We start from the raw sequence: 21355 nt of genomic DNA, 5'->3' as shown, positions 1-21355 counted from the left end.
GGGTGAGGTTCAGTAGATGACAGAGGGAGAAATCTAAAGGGATTCTTCGCCTTGTGGGGCGGTTTCCTCGAAGGTGAAGTAGTCCAGAGTTTTTTCTCCGTCGGCTTGATCCCTCCACTCTAACTCTGCTCGCTTGTTATCCTCCGGAGGAAAATCGAGTAAGAGTGATGGCCGCTTGATCCCCGTACAACCCATTGTTGCGGAATGGATTTTTGAGCATACTACAGTTAAGGGCTTATCAGGAGTTCATATCTTCCTCCCTAAGGATTGACAATGGTTGTCCTTTCTGAGACTGTGGAAGTAATGCACCAATAGTTTCTCGTGCCCTTAGCTGAAGCTCTCTGCATCTGCTCCCTTCGTTTCTACAGGTTCAGCGTACGAAAGAGGGCAGCTGCAACCGGTGCTCCTCTGAGTTACCAGTCGGGGTGTTTTCTCATGTGCCCCCTAATGCTGGAGTACGAGGGTAACCCAGAAGCTGACTTAGGTTAGTCTTATAAGCTCGCTGATTACACGAACCACCATCAGACAGAGCACTGAGAGCCTGTAGTGTTTGAAGCACGAAGCTTCTCCGCCCAGTGTAGAGTGCCATTTATCTGCAAGCGAGGCACTCCTCACCTGTGGAGTTCCCTCCTTTGGGGGTTCTGAATAAGTGCTAGATTCGTCGGGCCTTATTCAAGCTCTTCAGAGCACTCAGAAGGTGATGCCTGCCAACTGCTTGTGGCCACCACCTCCACTCCATCGTGCCCTCAGGGCAGCAACGATTCTTGTGGACCATAACCCAACAGGGTTACAGTATCGCCTCAGAGGGTGATGCCAGCCAATTGCTTACAGTCTCTGCCTCTCCTTTCATGTCTCCAGGGTCATAAGAGTCTCGTGAGCAATAGACCTTCAGAGTTATTGCTACATATGGCGATGCCTGCTGCAGTTGCGTATCCCATCACCACGGGTCTTATGAGCTTTATTGCCGCAGATGGTGATGAAGGAGCTGAAGGAATCCTGCTCTACTAACATGAGGTTTACATCTTTCGTACTTTTACCCTTATCATGAAATCCTAAAAGAATGCAAGAGTCATAATGAACGTATTCTTTGTGAATTTACGTGAAAATTTACTATCTACAGTAGTCTTATTATTAAATTTATATAACAAGTTTCCACAGGATAGGATGTTCACCCATAGAATAAAAAGAAACTAAAAATTTTAATATTTTGAATAAAAATTATTACTTAATACATTTAACAAATAACATGAACAAATTGCATAGTTTCCCATGTTGGATATCCCATCTTATTTCATCAAAATAAGTAGTTGTATTTGCCACTTTGCTTCTGATTGAAAACTTTTTTCCTAATCTAATCATGCCCCCTGGGGAAGGTGATCTATGCTTGCCAGTAATCTGAACTCCTCTGTTTTACCTTTGAATGATATTGATGGATAAGTAAGCATTAGATAGATAAACTAGTGTAATAAAGGAATAAATGTGAGCAATCACAGAAGTTATATTAATGTGTGTGTATATCACTTGGCTGAAATTCATTACTCCGAATCCAGTCCCAAACCAGTGGACCAGTATGAATTTTGACGTTTTATATCGACAAATGAGTTTAGTGAAGTGGAGTGAAGGAAGCTCTGGGTGATAGGAGGATGGATGTTAGAGAGGCAAGAGAGCGTGCTAGAAATAGGAATGAATGGCGAGCGATTGTGACGCAGTTCCGGTAGGCCCTGCTGCTGCCTCCTATGCCTTAGATGACCGCGGAGGTAGCAGCAGTAGGGGATTCAGCATTATGAAGCTTCATCTGTGGTGGATAATGTGGGAGGGTGGGCTGTGGCACCCCAGCAGTACCATCTGAACTCGGTTGAGTCCCTTGTTAGGCTGGAGGAATGTAGAGAGTAGAGGTCCCCTTTTTGTTTCTGTTTCATTTGTTGATGTCGGCTACCCCCCAAAATTAGGGGAAGTGCCTTGGTATATGTATGTATGTATATCGACAAATGTTACCTTCCCTCCCATCAGTCTTTATTTTATGGAAAGATTATTAATGAATAAATAAAAATTCAATAGGTTTAATGAATATATGACAGTACTAGTGAATCTTGTTAGAAAAACCAATACTATTATGTTGTTTGCTTCTGTTTTGATCTATAAATTTTCCAATGAAATATTTTTTTATATATGCATCACCAGGCACTAGTGGTGACTGGTTTCCAAAGTTTTAAAAGCTAAATTTCATTTCAAAGGAACATTGTGGGATAGAATAAAAATTTAAGATACTCTACTGCATCGGCTGAAACCTTATCCATTTGGTCTTGCCAAGACTGTGAGTCAAGAAATTTTTTGTAAAGTCGCAGCTTGTGTTTTATGTAGTTCTGTATATAGTACATTATTTCGTTAGCTGTTTTTACTTGTTATAGCTTGTTATAGCCTTCTTATACTGTATGTACAGTACATTTCAGAAAAGTTTATTTAAATATTGAAATATTTTTTCAATATTGTAGATGAACTAACCAAAATCTATTATACAGTAATACCGTATTTCGTTGATTGGTTCCAAGAGACCTGAGGTCGAAATAAATTGATTTTCGACGTAGGTCAGATTTTATCCCTTTAAAGTAACTTATACACTCCCTATACAGTACGTGTAATAAGCAAAAAGAGTACTTACAACCAGCAATCATTAAAAAAAACCTTATATCTATATTAATAAACTTCTATGCTAAGCTTTGAGTTCAGTACTTCATCATCATTGTACGATGTGAGGTCGTATCATAACAGATTTTATTTTTGTATTTACAATAACATTTAAGGATGAAAGACAAAAGTCACGACTGAAGTATGGCAAACTGATGTAATGAGGGGTATTACTGATATACTGTACCTACTGCAGACAAATAGTTTCAGTGCTTGGAGACTATTTGGAATGTATACAAAAAAAAAAAAATAAAATTAACCAGTAAAATAATTTGGTAATTCTAGGGCTAGATTTAAAGTTAGTTCAAATTTTCTTTCTTTAAACTATAAAGAGAAAAGAAAAGGCTGATAGCCAGTAGTTGAGGGGCTACCTTTTTAACCCTTTTACCCCCAAAGGACGTACTGGTACATTTCACAAAACCCATCCCTTTACCCCCATGGACGTACTGGTACGTCCTTGCAAAAAACTGCTATAAATTTTTTTTTTTTATATTTTTGATAATGTTTTGAGAAATTTCAGGCATTCTCCAAGAGAATGAGACCAACCTGACCTCTCTATGACGAGAATTAAGGCTGTTAGAGCAATTTAAAAAAAATATACTGCAAAATGTGCTGGGAAAAAAATAACCCCCTGGGGGGTTAAGGGTTGGAAATTTCCAAATAGCCTGGGGGTAAAAGGGTTAATTGAATGATTAAGCAAATGTTTGATTAGATAACATGAAAGAAAATAAAACCATTGATATTTCCAAGCATAGGAATGTTTAATTATTTCTACACTGCTTTTCATGTATGCATATTCTTTTGAGTTAAAGTTTTTAGAAACTTGATCCATGTTTTTATACTTAGTTGTAAGCCAATTTTAGAACCTAGATGTGTGAAGGGTTATTTATTACACAGTTTGGGTATCCTTGTTACAATTCAACTAAAAAATCCTTTTATCTATTTCAGATGTAACTTTCCTCGTGGGAAAGTTATTGGTGGTTCCAGTAGTATAAACTTCATGCTTTATGTCCGGGGGAACAAAAGAGACTATGACCAGTGGGAGTGGATGGGCAACCGTGGGTGGGGGTTTGACAAAATCTTGCCCTTTTTCAGAATGTCTGAGGATAACCAAAATCCCTCCTTCCTAGAGGATAGAGGTGTGTACACTTAAGTCAGTTTGTACTGTTTGTTAGTTCATGAATAGGAAATTTGTTTGAGATATTTACTTGAACTATTGTATCATGAACCCATTTGTTTGTGCCTTTCATCACCACTTACTTTCATATGCATGCCCAAGCTTTCTAAACTTTTAATTCATAATTAGGGTGCTGGGTTTTCTTTTTATTGCAGCTTTGCACTTTTTTTTTTTTTTTAAAGCGACCAATCCAAATTGAGACAAGATATTTTTACAAATTGCATTTCTATTCTTTATGTAATGGTTTTCACTAGGCTAAGAGTAAACATGATTGAGGCCGTTACTAACCCTTTTATTACGTTGTATTAATGGCCGTCCTACCATGCAAGCTCTTGTTCTTGCAGCATCAGGGTAGGATAATTTATATTAACCCTTAATTCAAGAAGCTGGGCATATCTTGTCTACATTTGTTTTTTTGTGGATTCGGTCTCGTTGCCCAAGTCTACGAGAAGTTTGTCGGCTCCTTGTATAGGATTAAGTCATTTGTATGTTTGGGAACTGGTTATTGTTTACTAAGATTTTGTGCTTTGAATATACAATGATTCGGGTCCGTGAAGTTATTGTCTGAGCAATTTTGTATTATTACATATTAGAAATGTGTGACAAGTGTTTACCAATTGTTGAGGTTACTTCCTGTTTCAAATGGTAAAGTAAACGGTAGTAAATGAAAGTATTTTACTAGTTAAGGACCAGTAGAAGTGAAATAAGGGGTTCCTGAAATTTTGTTTGCTAATTTGAGTTAAATGAAATATATTGAATTGCAAAATAGTTAACAATGCTCTATAAATCAAACAGAATACCATAGGAGTGGTGGTTATCTCACAGTTAGTGAAGCTGCTTGGAGGACGAGATTATCTTCAACTTTTCTAGATGCAGCATATGAACTGGGTTATCCAGTTGGGGACTGTAATGGACACCATCAGACTGGTTTTATGATACCCCAAGGATACATAAGGAATGGTTACAGATGTTCTAATGCCCGGGGTTTCCTTCGGCCTGCTCGTGACCGCCCCAATTTGCACGTTGCTCTAAATGCTTTTGCAACTAAAGTGCTCATTCATCCTGAATTGAAGAGGGCGTACGGCGTGACCTTTAACCGTAACAAGAGGAGTGACTTGAAAGTTTTAGTTCGAAGAGAAGTAATCTTATCAGCAGGTGCTCTGAGTTCTCCACAACTGCTCATGCTGTCAGGCATTGGGCCAGCCAGTCATCTTGCTGAGCATAACATATCTGTCATTCAAGATTTACCAGTTGGTAGAAATTTACAGGTAAGAATATCATGTTTTAGCTGCACAGTAATGCATAGTTGTAGAAATTGAAGAAAAGAAAAGTTTTAGTTTAGAAGTGCGAGGACTTGAAGTTCTCAGAGCTTTTTCTAATTGTCATTTTCTTCCTACACAAAATACAAACCTTACATTCTTTACATAGGAGAAGAAATCGGCGCAAGCTGGTATATGGCTATAAAAACTTTTAAGGTGTCAACATTAGTTAAACTGGTAATGGGAGAAATACTACCCCCTCACACAATAGTATCTTCTTTACTTTAATCTCGGTCGTGGTTGAAGACAGACATCTTCCACATTCTCAACTGGCTGGCTAAAATTTAAAATTTGACTTTCTTTTTCAATTGAACAGTGTGTCTACTCAAGGGAGCACGTCACGCAAGTTTGCTCCTGCAGCACTTTCGTGCCGCGTATTTGTTCTTCACGTACAGGTCAGTCCTGCATGAAGGCTTCCCCTTGCCCAGAGTGTAAGTAGTAGCCATCTTCCTAATGGGAGTGGTATGGCAGGAGAAGGAGGAAGACGAAGTTTAAGAGGGATTCTTCACATTCGGTGTCTTCTACGATGTCGAAGAAATTCTGTCTTCTTTCTCATTCCCCTGATACACTCCTCTCTGACTCAGGTCAATCGGTCTCCTCCGAGAATTGGGGATGTGAGAGTGATGGTCGTTAACCTCTCGGTATATTTTCAGGTTGAGCTGCTTCTTCCTCCTCCCCTAGTGAGGTTGAGGAAGTTGCCTCCTGGGGTAAAACTGTATTGCAAAACCCTTTGCGTCTTCTGTGAACGTCCTTAGGGATTTCGGGTCCACCCTTTAAGGACTGGCTGTTAAAGGTGCTGGCCAAGGGTGCACAGCATGAAAGGATTTCCACTCCTGCCGGGTTTATTTTGGCACTAACCCTTCTTGAGCTGATAGGAGGGAGCCCCGGCTACGCTGTCTTGTACCCTCGAATTTTTGTCCTCGACTGACCCTCCCCCATCTAAGATCCGCAGGGTGGTTCTCGCTAGAGTTCCTCCCTAGCGCGTTCACCCTCCTGGGATGGTGCGCACTCTGGGCCTGCTCAGCACAAGGAAGTCTGATCTTCCTTCCCCTTCTGAACTTTCCGCCCCTTTGGTGTTCTACAGCAGACATCCTCACAAGTGTGAGAGGGTGTCCTCACCAGAGAGTCCACCTCCTTGGTTAGCTGAGTTTTCTGGTGATTCTTACGATTGTCTTGCAACCCATCACATGCTTAGCTACACCGCTAGGGTCTCGCAAGACTTCCTGAAGTCTTCAGCAATCATGATAACCTTTGTTAAATCACCATGCGTGCTCTGCTAGTCAGAACTTGCCAGGTAGAGCTGCGTGCTCTGGGAGGTTTGGATGATGATTGTTTATTATAGAGTTGCAGGGGATGAAATCTGGGAATATTTTTGGTACATTATCTGAATCTGTTGTTAACAAGAGGAAAAGTTTTGCTTGTAATAATGGAAAATGATAATCTATTTTGATTAAGACTAATTGTATGTAATGATTTTTCCATGATACAAGCATACCTTTCTAAAAGACAATATATTTCATACCGACCCTTTATTTTTAGTATAAGTTCATTCCTCATAGCCTCACTATTATCTATTTTATTGATGAAATAGCAGTCATTGACTATTTTCTACTTGGGACCTGGGATCTTGCTTAAGCCTGTGCTGTGTTGAATTCTTTTGTGTTAATTATGATTATTGGAATAGGTTTGTGTGATAAAATCTAAAGTATTGGATTATTTCTTAGAAGTGAATTGCTATCTAACCCCCTACCCTTGCACTTTAAATGTAATTTTTCTCTCCCTTTCATCTGTCTTATATATTTCATTTAATTTTCCAGTTTTTATCAGCAACAAACCTGAGGTCTTAGGAAAGTCCCTTAAAATATTTCTCTCCGACATTTTTAGTTGATTAGTTTTCTAAATGAAGATGTCTTATATTTATGGAACATTTGGGCCAACATTATCATAGCTTTAATGCATGACTATTAATCTATTTAGTGAAGATTATTTTAATTATAACTACCGTATATTTCGGTGTATAAGAAAACCGTTTAAACCAAAAAAATCGCCCTTAAAAAGGGGGTTTGTCTTATCTAACAGTAACAAAAATTGAACCTTTAATCCAGTTATGTCTCTGTACTGGTAACTAGAGACCTTAGCCTAGCCTAAGCTGATAACTGCCTCGTTGTGGTAACTCGATGTAAATATTTGTATTTGAAACAATTCACTTATAATAAAACTACCTACCTGATAATTCCACAGTAAAATGCATTTGTAAATTGCGAGTGATCTGCTCAGCTGAGTGGCTAGCGTAAACAAAACGACTTCTGGGAGCACTCATAATAGCTTTATATTTTCATGGTTTTGCTGGTGATTCCGAAATGACATATAGGATAACAATCAGCTATTCATTAAACATTTATTATTATTTTGGAGGTAAATAATAATTTTGGATAATAGACAACTATTATTTCTACCGATTGCTTTTGTTTGTTGATAAGTATAGTTAGTGCTCAGTTTTTGGAATGATTTCGAATAACCCAAGCATGCTGCTATTATGCTAGCAGGCCATTGTTAACCCTTTTACCCCCAAAGGACGTACTGGTACGTTTCACAAAACTCATCCCTTTACCCCCATGGACTTACTGGTATGTCCTTGCCAAAAACTGCTATTTTCATTTTTTTTTTTTTTTTGCATATTTTTGATAATTTTTTGAGAAACTTCAGTCATTTTCCAAGAGAATGAGACCAACCTGACCTCTCTATGACGAAAATTAAGGCTGTTAGAGCAATTTAGAAAAAATATACTGCAAAATGTGCTTGAAAAAAAATAACCCCTGGGGGTTAAGGGTTGGAAAGTTCCAAATAGCTTGGGGGTAAAAGGGTTAACTAACAACATTTTAGATATCCTCTAATCTTTGTTTTTAAATGTACAAATTACCGATTGCCTTTGTCCATTGATAAGCATAGTTAGCGCTTAACTTGTGTGGAACGTTTTGAATACCCCAGGAATGTGAACAGTGTTGGCAAACTGACAGGAATCCCATTAAATATAGCGGGTTGAGTGGCTTGTTTGCAGATTTGAACAGTAGCTGCAGATAAATCTAACTGTTTTGGCCTGAAATGCGTGATTTCAACAGTGGTTTTCCAGTTTTCTGTTAGGCACATTTGGCAACCCTGCATAGAACGCATGTTTTGCTCACATTCGGCCGTAAGCATGACGAAAGGATCGTAGTTATTTTTTTTTTATATTCATGTTAATACTGTACTTTATTTCATGGTTTTTTTTTTTAAGGTCAAGGTAAGCAAAACAACAAATACCCCCAGAGTTTTGATTTTTAAAAGTCACCTTATAACTATGATTCGAGCTAAAATCAAGAAATATTGCCTAGAATTTGGGGTCATCATATCTGCAGGTCACCTTATACGCCAAAATATACAGTAGTAAAAGGAAGCACTACATGAGTGTACAAAGCAGTAATTTGAAACTACATAAAATTAGTGAATAGAATTGAAATCTCCTTTTACTCTCTCTGCATTAAATGAGAGTTTCAGCCATGATGTAAAAAGGTCCAAAACGAGCCAAAAAACACAGCACAGGCAAAAGGGTAAGCGTCGCAACACGAGTCCAAAAAGAAGGATGTCAGATGGCGCTGGTGTCGGGCGTCGGTAGGGTGGTTCAGGTTGGTATGGTTAGGACCGCTGTGTCGGCTCACCCCACTTATATTGACGAAGGATTACTCTAAATGGAAGACGACCTGTGAATAGTGGTTTTCACACGCCCTCTCTTTATACACGTCGCCCTTAGGGGTGCTCGCGCGAGGGTAGTAACCTCTGCATTCCATGCTTTAACTTTCTCTGGTATATTTGGAAGTTATTTTTATCAGAAAAGTGACAAGAAGGACCTTTTCACCGGGCGACACAGGTCTCTCCCTTTTTAATATAATTTTTACACCAAGGGTTATGGCAAGATTCCTCTAGTATATTTTGTGGGGGTTATACCTTTTGAATGTGTGAGGTAATATAAGAGAACTTTTTGGCATACTATATTTTATCTAATTTCTAAAAGTTTTTATTTTGCTCATTATTGAGATTTACCTTTCAATTTATATGTTCTGACTTTTGTCATTTATACCTGTAAATTGTGCTACCATCTTGCTGATCTTGCAGATATAATGTACATTGTAATATCTGTAAAATATGGTATGACATCCATTCCAAGTACAGTTTTTACGAAGTTACTTGTCAGATAAGACCCAATGCATTTTATTCTTTTTTATAAGAAAAAAACTGCCTGTCACCTCTGTAAGAGCAACGGGATTTTAGTTCTGTGGTTTCGTTGGAATTTCTTTTTCTACCAATAAAGCAGTACGGCATTTGTTTAAATCCCTTTTATGTGACAAGTGTATGAATATAATAAGCGAAAACTTTATTGTATTTGTATAGATTTCAAAGAGGCTGTTATATTCAACTTTTCTTTGTATTTTAATTTATATTTCTTCTTTCAGGATCATGTTGCATCTGGGCCAATTTTTACCATCACAGAGCCCGTATCACTGATGACAAACCTCATAAGTACATTTCCAGCCCTTTTTCAATTTGCTACCTTAGGCACTGGGCCCCTGACAACTTTCGGTGGTGTAGAGGGTCTCGGGTTTGTGTCAAGCGACAATGCTACATATGACTGGCCGGATATAGAATTTCAATTCCTCTCTGGCTCGCATGGATCAGACGATGGAGATTTTTTCTATAAGACTCTTGGACTAAAGAGGGAGTATTGGGATGATTATTATCGCTACCTGCATAAAATACATCATTTCACCATTATTACGAAGCTTTTGCGGCCACTCAGTCGAGGCTACCTTCAGCTGAAGTCTACAGATCCCTATGAGTACCCAGAGGTAATTAGTGTTTTTGTATATTATGCTGTATTTAGATCAAATGAGTGTCTTGCAATGATAGTGAACAGAGTAACATCATTCATTGTGTAATATGATTATTACATTTTTAGATGTCACAATTTTTGTATGATTTGATTTTGCTTGAAAATGAGCCTGACGTCGAGAGGAATTTTTTTAATAACCCCATTATTCATATAGAGTACAGATCCACCTTTAATTTTCTGGGAGTGGTTGGTTTGACAGCTCGTTTAATCCAGCTATAATTATGGGAACTGATTAAAATAATTTAATTAGATCAGAAATTTTAGACTGCTGTCATATTAACCCTTTTACCCCCCAGGCTATTTGGAACTTTCCAACCCTTACCCCCCAGGGGTAATTTTTTTTCAAGCACATTTTGCAGTATATTTTTTTCAAATTGCTCTAACAGCCTTAATTTTTGTCATAGAGAGGTCAGGTTGGTCTCATTCTCTTGGAAAATATCTGAAGTTTCTCAAATAAATTATAAAAAATATGCAAAAAAAAATTTAAATAGCAGTTTTTTGCAAGGACGTACCGGTACGTCCATGGGGGTAAAGGGATGAGTTTTGTGAAATGTACCAGTACGTCCTTTGGGGGTAAAAGGGTTAATATTAATGGTGTACTAGGTAATTGTACATCTAGTGAATAAACTTTTAAAAATTGCTAAATCTCTCCCCATAATAAAAGGTCACTCGGTAGCATTAAAAACCTAACTAAATAAGTTACACTCTTTGTTATCCATATTCGCAAATTATAGACTAGTCTATAACATATTGGTGTATCTGCAATTTTTTTCATACAGTAAAAGGTTTTGAGTAAGTTTGAAAATTAGTTATGCAAGCCCAGGTGAGAAAATGTAAAAATGTTCAGCCGATTCAAGTTATTGCTATCGAGGATATGTGCACGTATAAATAAATAGTACTTTTAATATAATTTCCATATTTATTCTAAACTTCTTATGATAAATGAGTTTTCATACTGTTTACTAAAAGCTATAAGTATTTGTAGTTATCTCTTGGATGTGTAAATCTATTTGTTCGTTTGTTTGTTTGATATTTCCTGTGTTTGGCGATGAAAGAAAAAAAAATGGGTTTCTTTTTGTGTGTTGTATGTAGGATAACTTTAGATAGAAATGGCTTTTTTTTTTCTTTATTTTAACCTTTTCAAGGGCACCAGCCACCCGTTGACATACTACCGCTAGAGTGTTACAGGTTCTTTTGAATGGCCAGACAGTAGTACATTGGATTTTTCTCTATGGTTACGGCTCATTTTCCTTTTACCTGCACACAATGAATAGTCTGGCCTATTCTTTACATATTCTCCTCTGTTTTCATACACCTGACAACACTGAGATTGCCAAACCAGTCATCTTACTGAACTGTAATTGTTCAGTGGCCACTTTCCTCTAGGTAAGGGTAGAAGAGACACTCTAGCTATAGTAAGCAACTCTTCTAGAAGAACACTCCAAAATCAAACCATTGTTCTCTACTCTTGGATAGTGCCATAACCTCTGTACCATAGTCTTCCACTGTCTTGGGTTAGAGTTCTCTTGCCTAAGGGTACACTCTGGCACAATATTCTATCTTGTTTCTCTTCCCCTTGTTTTGTTTAAGTTTTTATATTTTATGTATTATATATTTGGATATAGTTTTGGAAAGAAGAGAGTAAGGAAGGCTGGCTCAAGAATTGAAGAGACAGTGAAAGATGGAAATGGAAGGTTTTTAAAAGGAGAGGAGGCAAAGAAAAGGTGGGCGGAATATTTTGAAAGTTTACTGAATGTTGAGGAAAATAGGGAGGCAGATATAATTGCTGTTGCAAGTGTTGAGGTGCCGGTGATGGGAGATGAGAATGAAAGAGAGGAAGTGAGGAGAGCACTAGATGAAACAAGAGTAGGAAAAGCATCTGGTATGGATGGTGTGAGAGCTGAGATGTTGAAGGAAGGGGGTGTGACTGTACTTGAATGGTTGGTGGGATTGTTAATAATTATTTTGTGTTGTCAATGGTACCAGTAGATTGGGTTTGTGCATGTATTGTACCACTATATAAGGGTAAGGGAGAGGGGCATGAGTGTTGTAATTCAAGGGGTATTAGTTTGTTGAGTGTAGTTGGATAAGTGTATGGTAGAGTACTGATTAATAGGATTAAGGATAAAACAGAGAATGCAATCTTAGAAGTACAGGGTGGTTTTAGAAGAGGTAGGGGTTGTATGAATCACAATTTTACTGTTAGGCAGATGTGCGAGAAATATATAGCAAAAGGTAAGGAGGTGTATGTTGCGTTAATGGATCTGGAGAAAGCGATTGATAGAGTTGATAGGAAAGCAATGTGGAATGTGATGAGGTTATATGGAGTTGGTGGAAGATTGTTTGCAAGCAGTGAAAAGTTTCTACAAAGGTAGTAAAGCATGTGTTAGGATAGGAAATGAAGTGAGCGATTGGTCTCTCTCTCTCTCTCTCTCTCTCTCTCTCTCTCTCTCTCTCTCTCTCTCTCTCTCTCTCTCTCTCTCTCCTCTCTCTCTCTCTCTCTCCTCTCTCTCTCATGTATATATGAATGGGAGATAAATCAGTTGTTGTTTGCAGATGATACTGTACTGGTTGCAGATGGCGGAAGAGAAGCTTGGCCGATTAGTGACAGAATTTGGAAGTGTGTGTGAGAGAAGGAAGTTGAGAGTTAATGTGGGTATGAGTAAGTTATGAGATGTACGAGAAGGGAAGGTGGTGCGAGGTTGAATGTCATGTTGAATGGAGAGTTACTTGAGGAGGGTGGATCAGTTTTAAGTACTTGGGGTCTGTTGTTGCAGCAAATGGTGGAGTGGAAGCAGATGTATGTCAGGGAGTGAATGAAGGATGCAAAGTGTTGGGGGCAGTTAAGGGAGTAGTAAATAATAGAGGGTTGGGCATGAATGTAAAGAGAGTTCTGTGTGAGAAAGTGATTGTACCAACTGTGATGTATGGATTGGAGTTGTGGGGAATGAAAGTGATGGAGAGACAGAAATTAAATGTGTTTGAGATGAAGTGTCTAAGGAGTATGGCTGGTGTATCTCGAGTAGATAGGGTTAGGAACGAAGTAGTGAGGGTGAGAATGGGTGTAAGAAATGAGTTAGCAGCTAAAGTGGATCTGAATGTGTTGAGGTGGTTTGGCCATGTTGAGAGAATGGAAAATGGCTGTCTGCTAAAGGTGGTGATGAATGCAAGAGTTGATGGGAGAAGTACAAGAGGAAGGCCAAGGTTTGGGTGGATGGTTGGAGTAAAGAAAGCTCTGGGTGATAAGAGGATAGATATGAGAGAGGCAGGAGAGTGTGCTAGAAATAGGAATTAATGGCGAGCGATTGTGATGCAGTTCCGGTAGGCCCTGCTGCTTCCTCTGGTGCCTTAGATGACTGCGGAGGTAGCAGCAGTAGGGGATTCAGCGTTATGAAGCTTCATCTGTGGTGGATAACGGGGGACGGTGGGCTGTGGCATCCTAGCAGTACCAGCTGAACTCGGTTGAGTCCCTTGTCAGGCTGGGAGGAACGTAGAGAGGAGAGGTCCCCTTTCTGTTTCATTTGTTTGATGTCTGCTACCCCCCAGAATTGGGGGAAGTTCCTTGGTATATGTATGTACAGTATGTATATTTATTTTAATGTTGCTCTTGAAATATTTTATTTTTTCATTGTTTCCTTTCCTCACTGGGCTCTTTTCCCTGTTGGAGCCCTTGCTTTTCCATTTAGGTTTGTAGCTTAGCAAGTAGTAATAATAATTGTAATAATAAGGATACAGTAGTAAGTAAAAAATGTGTGATATATATTAAGAATACTATTTGTTATTTATATGTAGTTACCAAAATGATGCTGACAATCAACAACCTTCCCTTTTATGTTAGGTAAAATGTCTATGACAGTAAATGTACTTGTGAAATTATAGTAAACACAACACACTAATATTTAGAGGCAAGAAACAAACAAATTGTTCAAATTCTGGCACTAACCAAGCATGATTATATTCCATAATAAACCATGAAAGGAAGGAAAAAAACCCCTGAATACAGGTATTTAACTTATTTATGTTCTTGAAGTGATTCAATCACACAAGTGGATGCTTGTGTACCCTTCGATGGTATGAATGGTGGTTTAGGGCTTGTGCCATAGTTATGACTGTGAGGCTGGTACCTTTTGGGGATGCCATGTATGACGCTGCTCATAGAAGACAATTTTCAGCTATAAGATGCTGTGGCGAATTCAAATGAGCCTGAACTTGCGAGGTTTCCCTTGTATACACAGACTCCGGGCCTTGCACATGGATACACTGACCCCTATAGCAAGGGAGACAATATATTATATTGGATTCCCTAGTCTAGCCTTTCACATGAAAATCCTTGGATACCACACAACACTTTAACCCCCAGAATAAGGTAAAAATGGTTTTTAATACCTTTATGTAATTAAATATACAATAAATTAATATAAACATCTCAGGCCTATGTACTTTCTCTAGTGTTGTTGACCTTTACGACACCAACTGAACATCTGGTTATGATGATTTAGTTCACTATATCTGAAATCTGTTCTAACATTGTTATTGCTAGGTACAGTACAGTATATGGTTGGATTGATAGGTTTGTATGAGAAACTTATAAGTCAATTTATATTGTTGCCTAGTTTATTTCCCCCTCCCCTTATTAGTTTGTAGGATTTGAACACCTTTTCCCAATTTATTTTTTATTGCTTTTTAGTTTTCCTTTTCAGATCATAGCGAATTATTTTGACAAGGAAGAAGACATGCATGTTTTAGTCAAAGGTATCAAGATAGCAGTTGAACTGGGCCAAACAGAAGCTTTTAAGAGGTATGTGATTAAGTATGAGTATCCTTGCGTAGTAATTTTGCCATATGATAGGCTTTCTATTTCCTGCTGCCCACTGCTAAGTTGCAGAATCATTGCCGTTTTTCAGTGCATCCTTTTTCCTTTGTACATTTAGTCTTTATTCCCCTCCCATTTTGTATGTCTTCTACCGAGACATTTTCATGGCAGTTTCTTCTGGTTAAACACAGCCTTAATGTTAAAACCAGATTCCAGGCTTTGTCGGGATGTTTCCATCCAACGCCTTGGGTAACTTTAAAGACCGGTAAAAGCCTTGGATGCGACATTAAAGGATAAGGGAAGTTTCTCAATCTAGTGTTGAAGTTAACGGTCATAGTTTTCCGAACTAAAGATCGTTTCCCCAACAAAATAATACCAGTTGTAAAGAACCCAGGAAATACATAGGTCTTACTCAATCTGAAAATTGGTCAGATGTGAAGGCCCATGGCCATTATTCCATTTAAAAATAGTTAATAAACAAGGGAATTGAAAACTATTTACTGTTATATATAATTTATTGGTCTATTCTAGATGTATGATTTATTGCAGACTGAAGAATATAATTGTTTCCTGGATCACAATATATTGCAGGAACACAAAAACATACAAGGGGAATATTCGAGAATTTTAAGCAAATAGGAAACTTCCTCGGGATAATATTCAGAAAATTAGGACTTCATGAACCATAACAAATTAACATTGTCTGAACAAAAGTGTTCAGATTCCATTAAGGCCCCTTAATCTTTTACTTTAATAAAACCTAATTAGGATATACTAAATCTTTACATCTACGAAACTTTCGTTCGTCACGAAGCGTACATTGATGGCAACGAAGGGATGATTATCATCTGCCAAGCTATGTACAGAGCTTCGGCAACACACAGAGTGAGGATCCACTGAACTTGGTAAAAATTTTGTATCCATTTTAAAGTTACACCAAAAAGGATTAGCCATGGACGTACCTGAATAGCATAGAATGATCAAACTATAAAAATATTCAGAAAAATAATCTATAAAATCATGCAATAGAAAAACATGTTATCAGTGGCAATAACCACTAGAATTGGAAGTTTTTTATTTTTTTTTTCTCATTAACCCTCGGCCAGTGCCATTACCATCTGCCTTTTTCCTGTCAAAGACTGTTGGTCTTGGAAGCTTACTCAATGGAGGGAGGGTATTAGCATGGAACTATTCTTATGTAGCGGTAGGCCTGATCTATAACACTAATTGTTTGTTTTGTTTGAAGGTAAAGTTCATATATACATATATATTTTAGTCGTGCACCTAACTTTATTCTAGCTATCTTAATGCTATTCATGTACTGTATTATATTCTAACTACCGTAAATGCTTTCCTTTTGTACAGATTTGGGGCTAAATTGTTTGAGCATCAATTACCAGGGTGCACTGACTACCACATTAATACCGAAGAGTATTGGGATTGTTATTCACGCCATTTAACCTTAACAATATACCATTATAGTGGTACAGCAAAAATGGGGCCTTATTGGGATCCAGAGTCTGTAGTTGACCCCCAGTTAAGGTAGAGACATATTTCTTTTTTTGTACATTTATTCACAATTAGAACTTGGTACTTCACTTGTAAAAGATAAGGAAGTATTAAATAAAAAAAAGAAAAAATTCCCCTAATTACTCATCCATAATTAACAAATTTTAGAATTCCATTCTTATAATTATTGCATATTCATATTAATAACCAGATTTGCATGTAACCAAACATGATCTCATAGTCAATAGAGTTTATCTTTCAAACGAACCAAGTCAGATAATAGTTGAAACTTAATGTCACTTATAAATTTTTTTTAGCAAAATGTATGATAAATTGTCAATGATTTGTAAATTATAATTGAAAAACTGTATTTTCATTTGCAGAGTGTACGGAGTAGGAGGACTTCGTGTGATTGATGCCTCGATATTCCCAACCATTCCTTCCGGTAACACAAATGCTCCTGTAACTATGGTGGCTGAAAAGGGAGCTCACATGATACAAGAGTATTATGAAAGTGTTCCCTCAAACCCCGTTCCACTCATCCCAGTGAAAGGAGCATTTAACAATAAGGGGAATGATGAATTGTAATATCTTATACTCTCGATAATAGCAAAGTATATATATATATTGTATATTTTGTTTTTTATTAGCAAAATTTTGAAATCCAATGTGATTGCTTGTATATGTTAACCTAGGGTTTATGAGAATTAACTTTTAAAACTTTATAATTTTCATATCTATTTGCATTTAAATATTTAAACACAATTTTAGGATGAATTTAAAACCAAATTACCAAACAACTTTCCAACCGTAAATTTTAATAGGACCAAAGAAATTAAATTTGCAAATAACATAGAAAATATATTTTGGCATGGAACTTTTTTCTCATTCTCATCTTTCTGCAGAGTTTGATGATGCCACAGTCATTTCACCATCTGATCTATCATCTTCAGATTCCACTGCGCTCCCCGTTACGTCTGTTATAAGGTCTGATCCTCTCTTTTTCCCGCCTCTTGCCTCTGATGGGATTCTTAAGGTTTCCTCTGTTATGGGTCCCATCACTGGAATGTCGTCCGAATCGTCAAACTCGGAATCTGAAGATTCTCCGTCATCCGAACCCATTTCTCCAAGAATAACATTCTGAAAGTATAATTCATTGAATTTTCTTTTTTTCATCTTCAAAAATAATCTAACAAACATGCAAGAACCATGCTAAGCTATCAAGCATGTGTGTTTCTAGACACATTTCAAAATAAGCAGCTACTTTTAAAAATATCTTTCGAGTTTGGATTCAAAATTATAAAACCCAAAAGTAGTTTTTGTGTAGATTACTCTGAACTAACAATTCTTTTATTGCAAATTTAGGTGAAATATAATAATAGGAATCCCAAAGTCAAACAAACTGCTAAAGTGTTCTCTAAAACACTAGTTTGGCCTTATCCCAACACATTACAAACCTCCTTTTCACACAAACCTACCTACTTGCCTGGTTGGTATTTCCACTACCTGCTGTACTTGTAAAGCAACTAGTAATAGGGGTCAAAAAATTGTTTCCTGTCAGACATAATAATCATGGATATTGATTCTTTGAAGGATTTTGAATAATATCCTCTTCAGTTTTTCAAGCTTGTCTGGATAAAGGACGAAGAAATGGCAGGAGACACTATCACCATCTATGCATTGGCGTTCCTTATGTCTTTTCATTTCAGCAGCGGTATCGTACGTTTGTGATTTTGCTTTCATAACAATTATACTGTATCGAGTGATATTACGTCACACTATTAGCCATGGGTCCCAAGAAAGTCAATGTCCTGTGAAAGAAGAGGATGATGCTTCCCATGGAGATGAAGATGGAAATAATCAAGAAATACAAGGCTGACATGCGGTCAAGTGTGATCGCGAAGGAATATGGCTGAAATCCATCTACAATAGGAACAATCCTGAAGCAGAAGGAAGTTATCAAAGCAGCAACACCTTCTAAGGAGCCATGTCCACAAGATGAGAGACTGCTGCTTGTCTGGATAAAGGACAAAGAAATGGCTCAAGGCACTATCACCTAAGCAATAATCTGCCAGAAAGCCAGCGCCATTTTCGGTGATCTCGTGCATGTGCAGTCCGAAGTCGATGCAGGAGAAGGAACATCGAAGCAGGCACCCCCAGAGTTCAAGGCTTCTCGTGGGAGGTTTGAAAAATTTAAGAGACGCTCATTTGGTGGTGCATCATTGGGAGGCTGCAAGCTCAAACACGGAAGCGGCCAAAGCCTTTAAGATGTTCAACAAGTTGACTGTCTGGGAAGGCTACAGTCCCAGCAAGTCTTCAATTGCGCCGAGACTGGGCTCTTTTGGAAAAACGTCTTGTCGAACTTACATCACGGCAGAAGAAAAAGGCTACCCGGGCATAAGCCTGTGAAGGACAGGCTTACCCTTGTACTCTGTGCAAATGATAGTGGGGATTACAAGGTGAAACCCCTGCTGGTGTATCCCTCCGATACTCCTCGAGCCTTCAAGACCAACAAAGTCACTAAGGAACATCTAAATGTGTTGTGGAGGGCTAATGGAAAAACCTGTGTAACAAGACAATTATTCACCGAGTGGGTAAATATTTGTTTCGGCCCGATTGTGAAAAAGTATTTGGAAGAGAAGCATGTCTCTATGAAATGCCTGCTGGTGCTGGACAATGCCCCTGCTTGCCCTCCTGCCCTCGAGGAAGATATCATAGCCGAGTGTCCCTTCATCAAGGTTCTCTTTTCCACCGAACACCACCCCTCACCTCAAGCCCATGAACCAAGTGATTTCAAATTTTAAGAAGCTTTATACAAAATAACAAACCTCACCTTTCGTCAATTTTGGAAGGAACATTTTGATATTGTCATAGCCTCAAAATAATTGGTCAAGCTTGGCAGGGGGTTTTGAGGCGCACCTTGAACACTGCTTGGAAGAAGCTGTGGCCAATTCCGAACCTGTTGCTCAATCTGAAGTTGCCGCGATAGTTACACTCAGGACGTCCATGGGACTGGAAGCTTGATGAGGCCGACATTGATGACCTTCTCGAGAAGCACCAAAAGGAACTTACGATGGATGACCTGAAGGAGTTGGGAGGCCAAGCGACCACGTGGTTCAGGAAGAAAACAGCAGGGGGAGGAGGATGACCCACTGAAAACGACAAAAATTGGGGAGACTAGATGGCTTCTTTGAAATGGTGGCTCTCGTAGAAAAGACACACCCAGAAAAATTTTTCACAGGTTGTGTGCGCTTGACTACTGTAATGATGTTTACCAGAGTCAATTTAGGAAAATTTTAAGAAGCACTCAGAAACGAGCCTCTTTGGACGATTATTTTAAAAAGAAGCTATCGGTAGAAGCAGACCAAGTGCCAGATAAAAAACGAAAGAAAAGTGGCAGTGATAAACAAAATAATAATGTAATTAAATTTATAAATTACAAAACTTAAAGTAATAAAAAAAAAATTAGAAAATGGCAAAAAAAAAAAAATTATTCTAAACTTAAGTTATAACATGGTATGTATGATAAAGTTTCATAGATACAAAACTCAAATTTGAATACAGTAATTCACATGCAAGCATTTAAAATGTTAGTTTTATAAATATAACAAATTTAGAAGCAATTTGTGTTTTTCCTAGTATACAAACCTGAAGCTATTTATAGGGGTATTACTTTTGGCATAGCTGACGTTGCGAGCTCTGGATCGTAGGATGGAGGAGGGTCTAGATTGAGAGAAAACTCGATACCCTTCCAATCCCAGAGGGAATGGAAATCCTTGAGATCCTCCTCTCCACCTTCCCCGTGCTGGTCAACAGTGCCAACACACGGGGGGGAGAGCTAGTGTCGTTCTCTTAAGGTAACACCACAGACTCTTCATAGGGTAAAACCTCAGTTGAAAGGGCCTTCGGTTACTGAACGAAACTCTATCCGGGACACCACAGACTCTTCATAGGGTAAAACCTCAGTTGAAAGGGCCTTCGGTTACTGAACGAAACTATCCGGGATAGGCTGCATCTAGGGTACAGCACATTCAGACTTTGTGAGTCTTGGCAATCAACTCTGGGACACTGCTGAGGATTAACTTCTCCCCGCCTCCTAGAGCAGGAGACATCAGAAGATGGATCATAAAACTCACTCACTCTCTTGGTCAAAGCCCAAATGAGTAGAAAGGGCAGTCTTACCTGTAGCCTGGCATAAAGGTTCGTAGAAAAGCGTCCTTCAGGGACTCAAGGACCCGAACCGCGTTCCCAGAAGGAGGTTGAGATCTGACAGGGGACAAGTTATCTCAAACTTTGTATGAGTAAAGGCATTGAAGGGAGAGAACCCCCTTCCACTTCGCCTGGAAGACCGACGCTGAAAAGTGTCTGAGGTGTCTAGACATATTTTCCGCAATTCATTGCGAAAGGCCTCTCTGAGAGAGGTGGTGTAGAACCATTTCCAGGCAGGAAGTCGAAGCAAACCTACAGCTATGGAAAGTGTTGTTATGTAGCTGCTTGGAAGTTTGTGTCATGGAGGAAGATCCCTCGGAATTCCATCAGGAGCTTCAGAAGGTCCGGGAACCATTCTTGCGTGATGCCATGGCAAAGCTATTGGAGTTATTGATAAGATCTTGCTTATCTGAATTGGCTAAGGATTTTCTCACCAGATCAAATGGGGGAAAAAACGTACTCCTCTACGCTACCCCACCGATTTTGGAATACATCTTGTTCGAGGGCCTGGTGTTCCTGGACTGGGGAATGGTCGAGTGGGAGCCTGAAGTTCAGGGCCATTGTGAGCATGACCACAGTTGGTGTACCCCACAAAGTTAAGACTTTGTTGGCTACTATCCGAGTGGTCCTGTTCAGATTAACTGGAAGCACATTCCTGTACCAGGAATGACACGAACCAATGGGGAGACCTAGCTGTCCTCCGTTCATCTGAGGCTTCC

General features: G+C 38.6%; 2 protein-coding genes across 4 annotated transcripts in view; one reads left to right on the top strand and one right to left on the bottom strand.

Moving 5' to 3' along the window:
• Positions 1–17062, top strand: part of LOC137622247 (glucose dehydrogenase [FAD, quinone]-like) — a 48087-nt gene extending 31025 nt beyond the window's left edge. For 2 of the 3 annotated variants that reach the window (XM_068352756.1, XM_068352758.1), the window contains 6 exons: positions 3634–3824; positions 4658–5130; positions 9669–10061; positions 14806–14903; positions 16284–16460; positions 16811–17062. In XM_068352756.1, the coding sequence (XP_068208857.1) occupies positions 3634–3824; positions 4658–5130; positions 9669–10061; positions 14806–14903; positions 16284–16460; positions 16811–17015 (1537 nt within the window). In that variant the 3' untranslated portion in view covers positions 17016–17062. The remainder of the gene's footprint in view (positions 1–3633; positions 3825–4657; positions 5131–9668; positions 10062–14805; positions 14904–16283; positions 16461–16810) is intronic. The other variant, XM_068352757.1, reaches the window with a different exon arrangement.
• Positions 17063–17225: 163 nt separating this feature from the next.
• Positions 17226–21355, bottom strand: part of LOC137622248 (NOP protein chaperone 1-like) — a 43475-nt gene continuing 39345 nt past the window's right edge. The window contains exon 4 of the mRNA XM_068352759.1: positions 17226–17567. Coding sequence (XP_068208860.1) covers positions 17319–17567 — 249 coding nt within the window. The 3' untranslated portion in view covers positions 17226–17318. The remainder of the gene's footprint in view (positions 17568–21355) is intronic.

This window comes from Palaemon carinicauda, chromosome 29 (genome assembly GCF_036898095.1).
Source record: "Palaemon carinicauda isolate YSFRI2023 chromosome 29, ASM3689809v2, whole genome shotgun sequence".
Taxonomy (NCBI): Eukaryota; Metazoa; Arthropoda; class Malacostraca; order Decapoda; family Palaemonidae; genus Palaemon; species Palaemon carinicauda.
The sequence above is the reverse complement of the archived record's forward strand: the minus strand, read 5'-3'. Positions and strand labels throughout refer to the sequence as shown.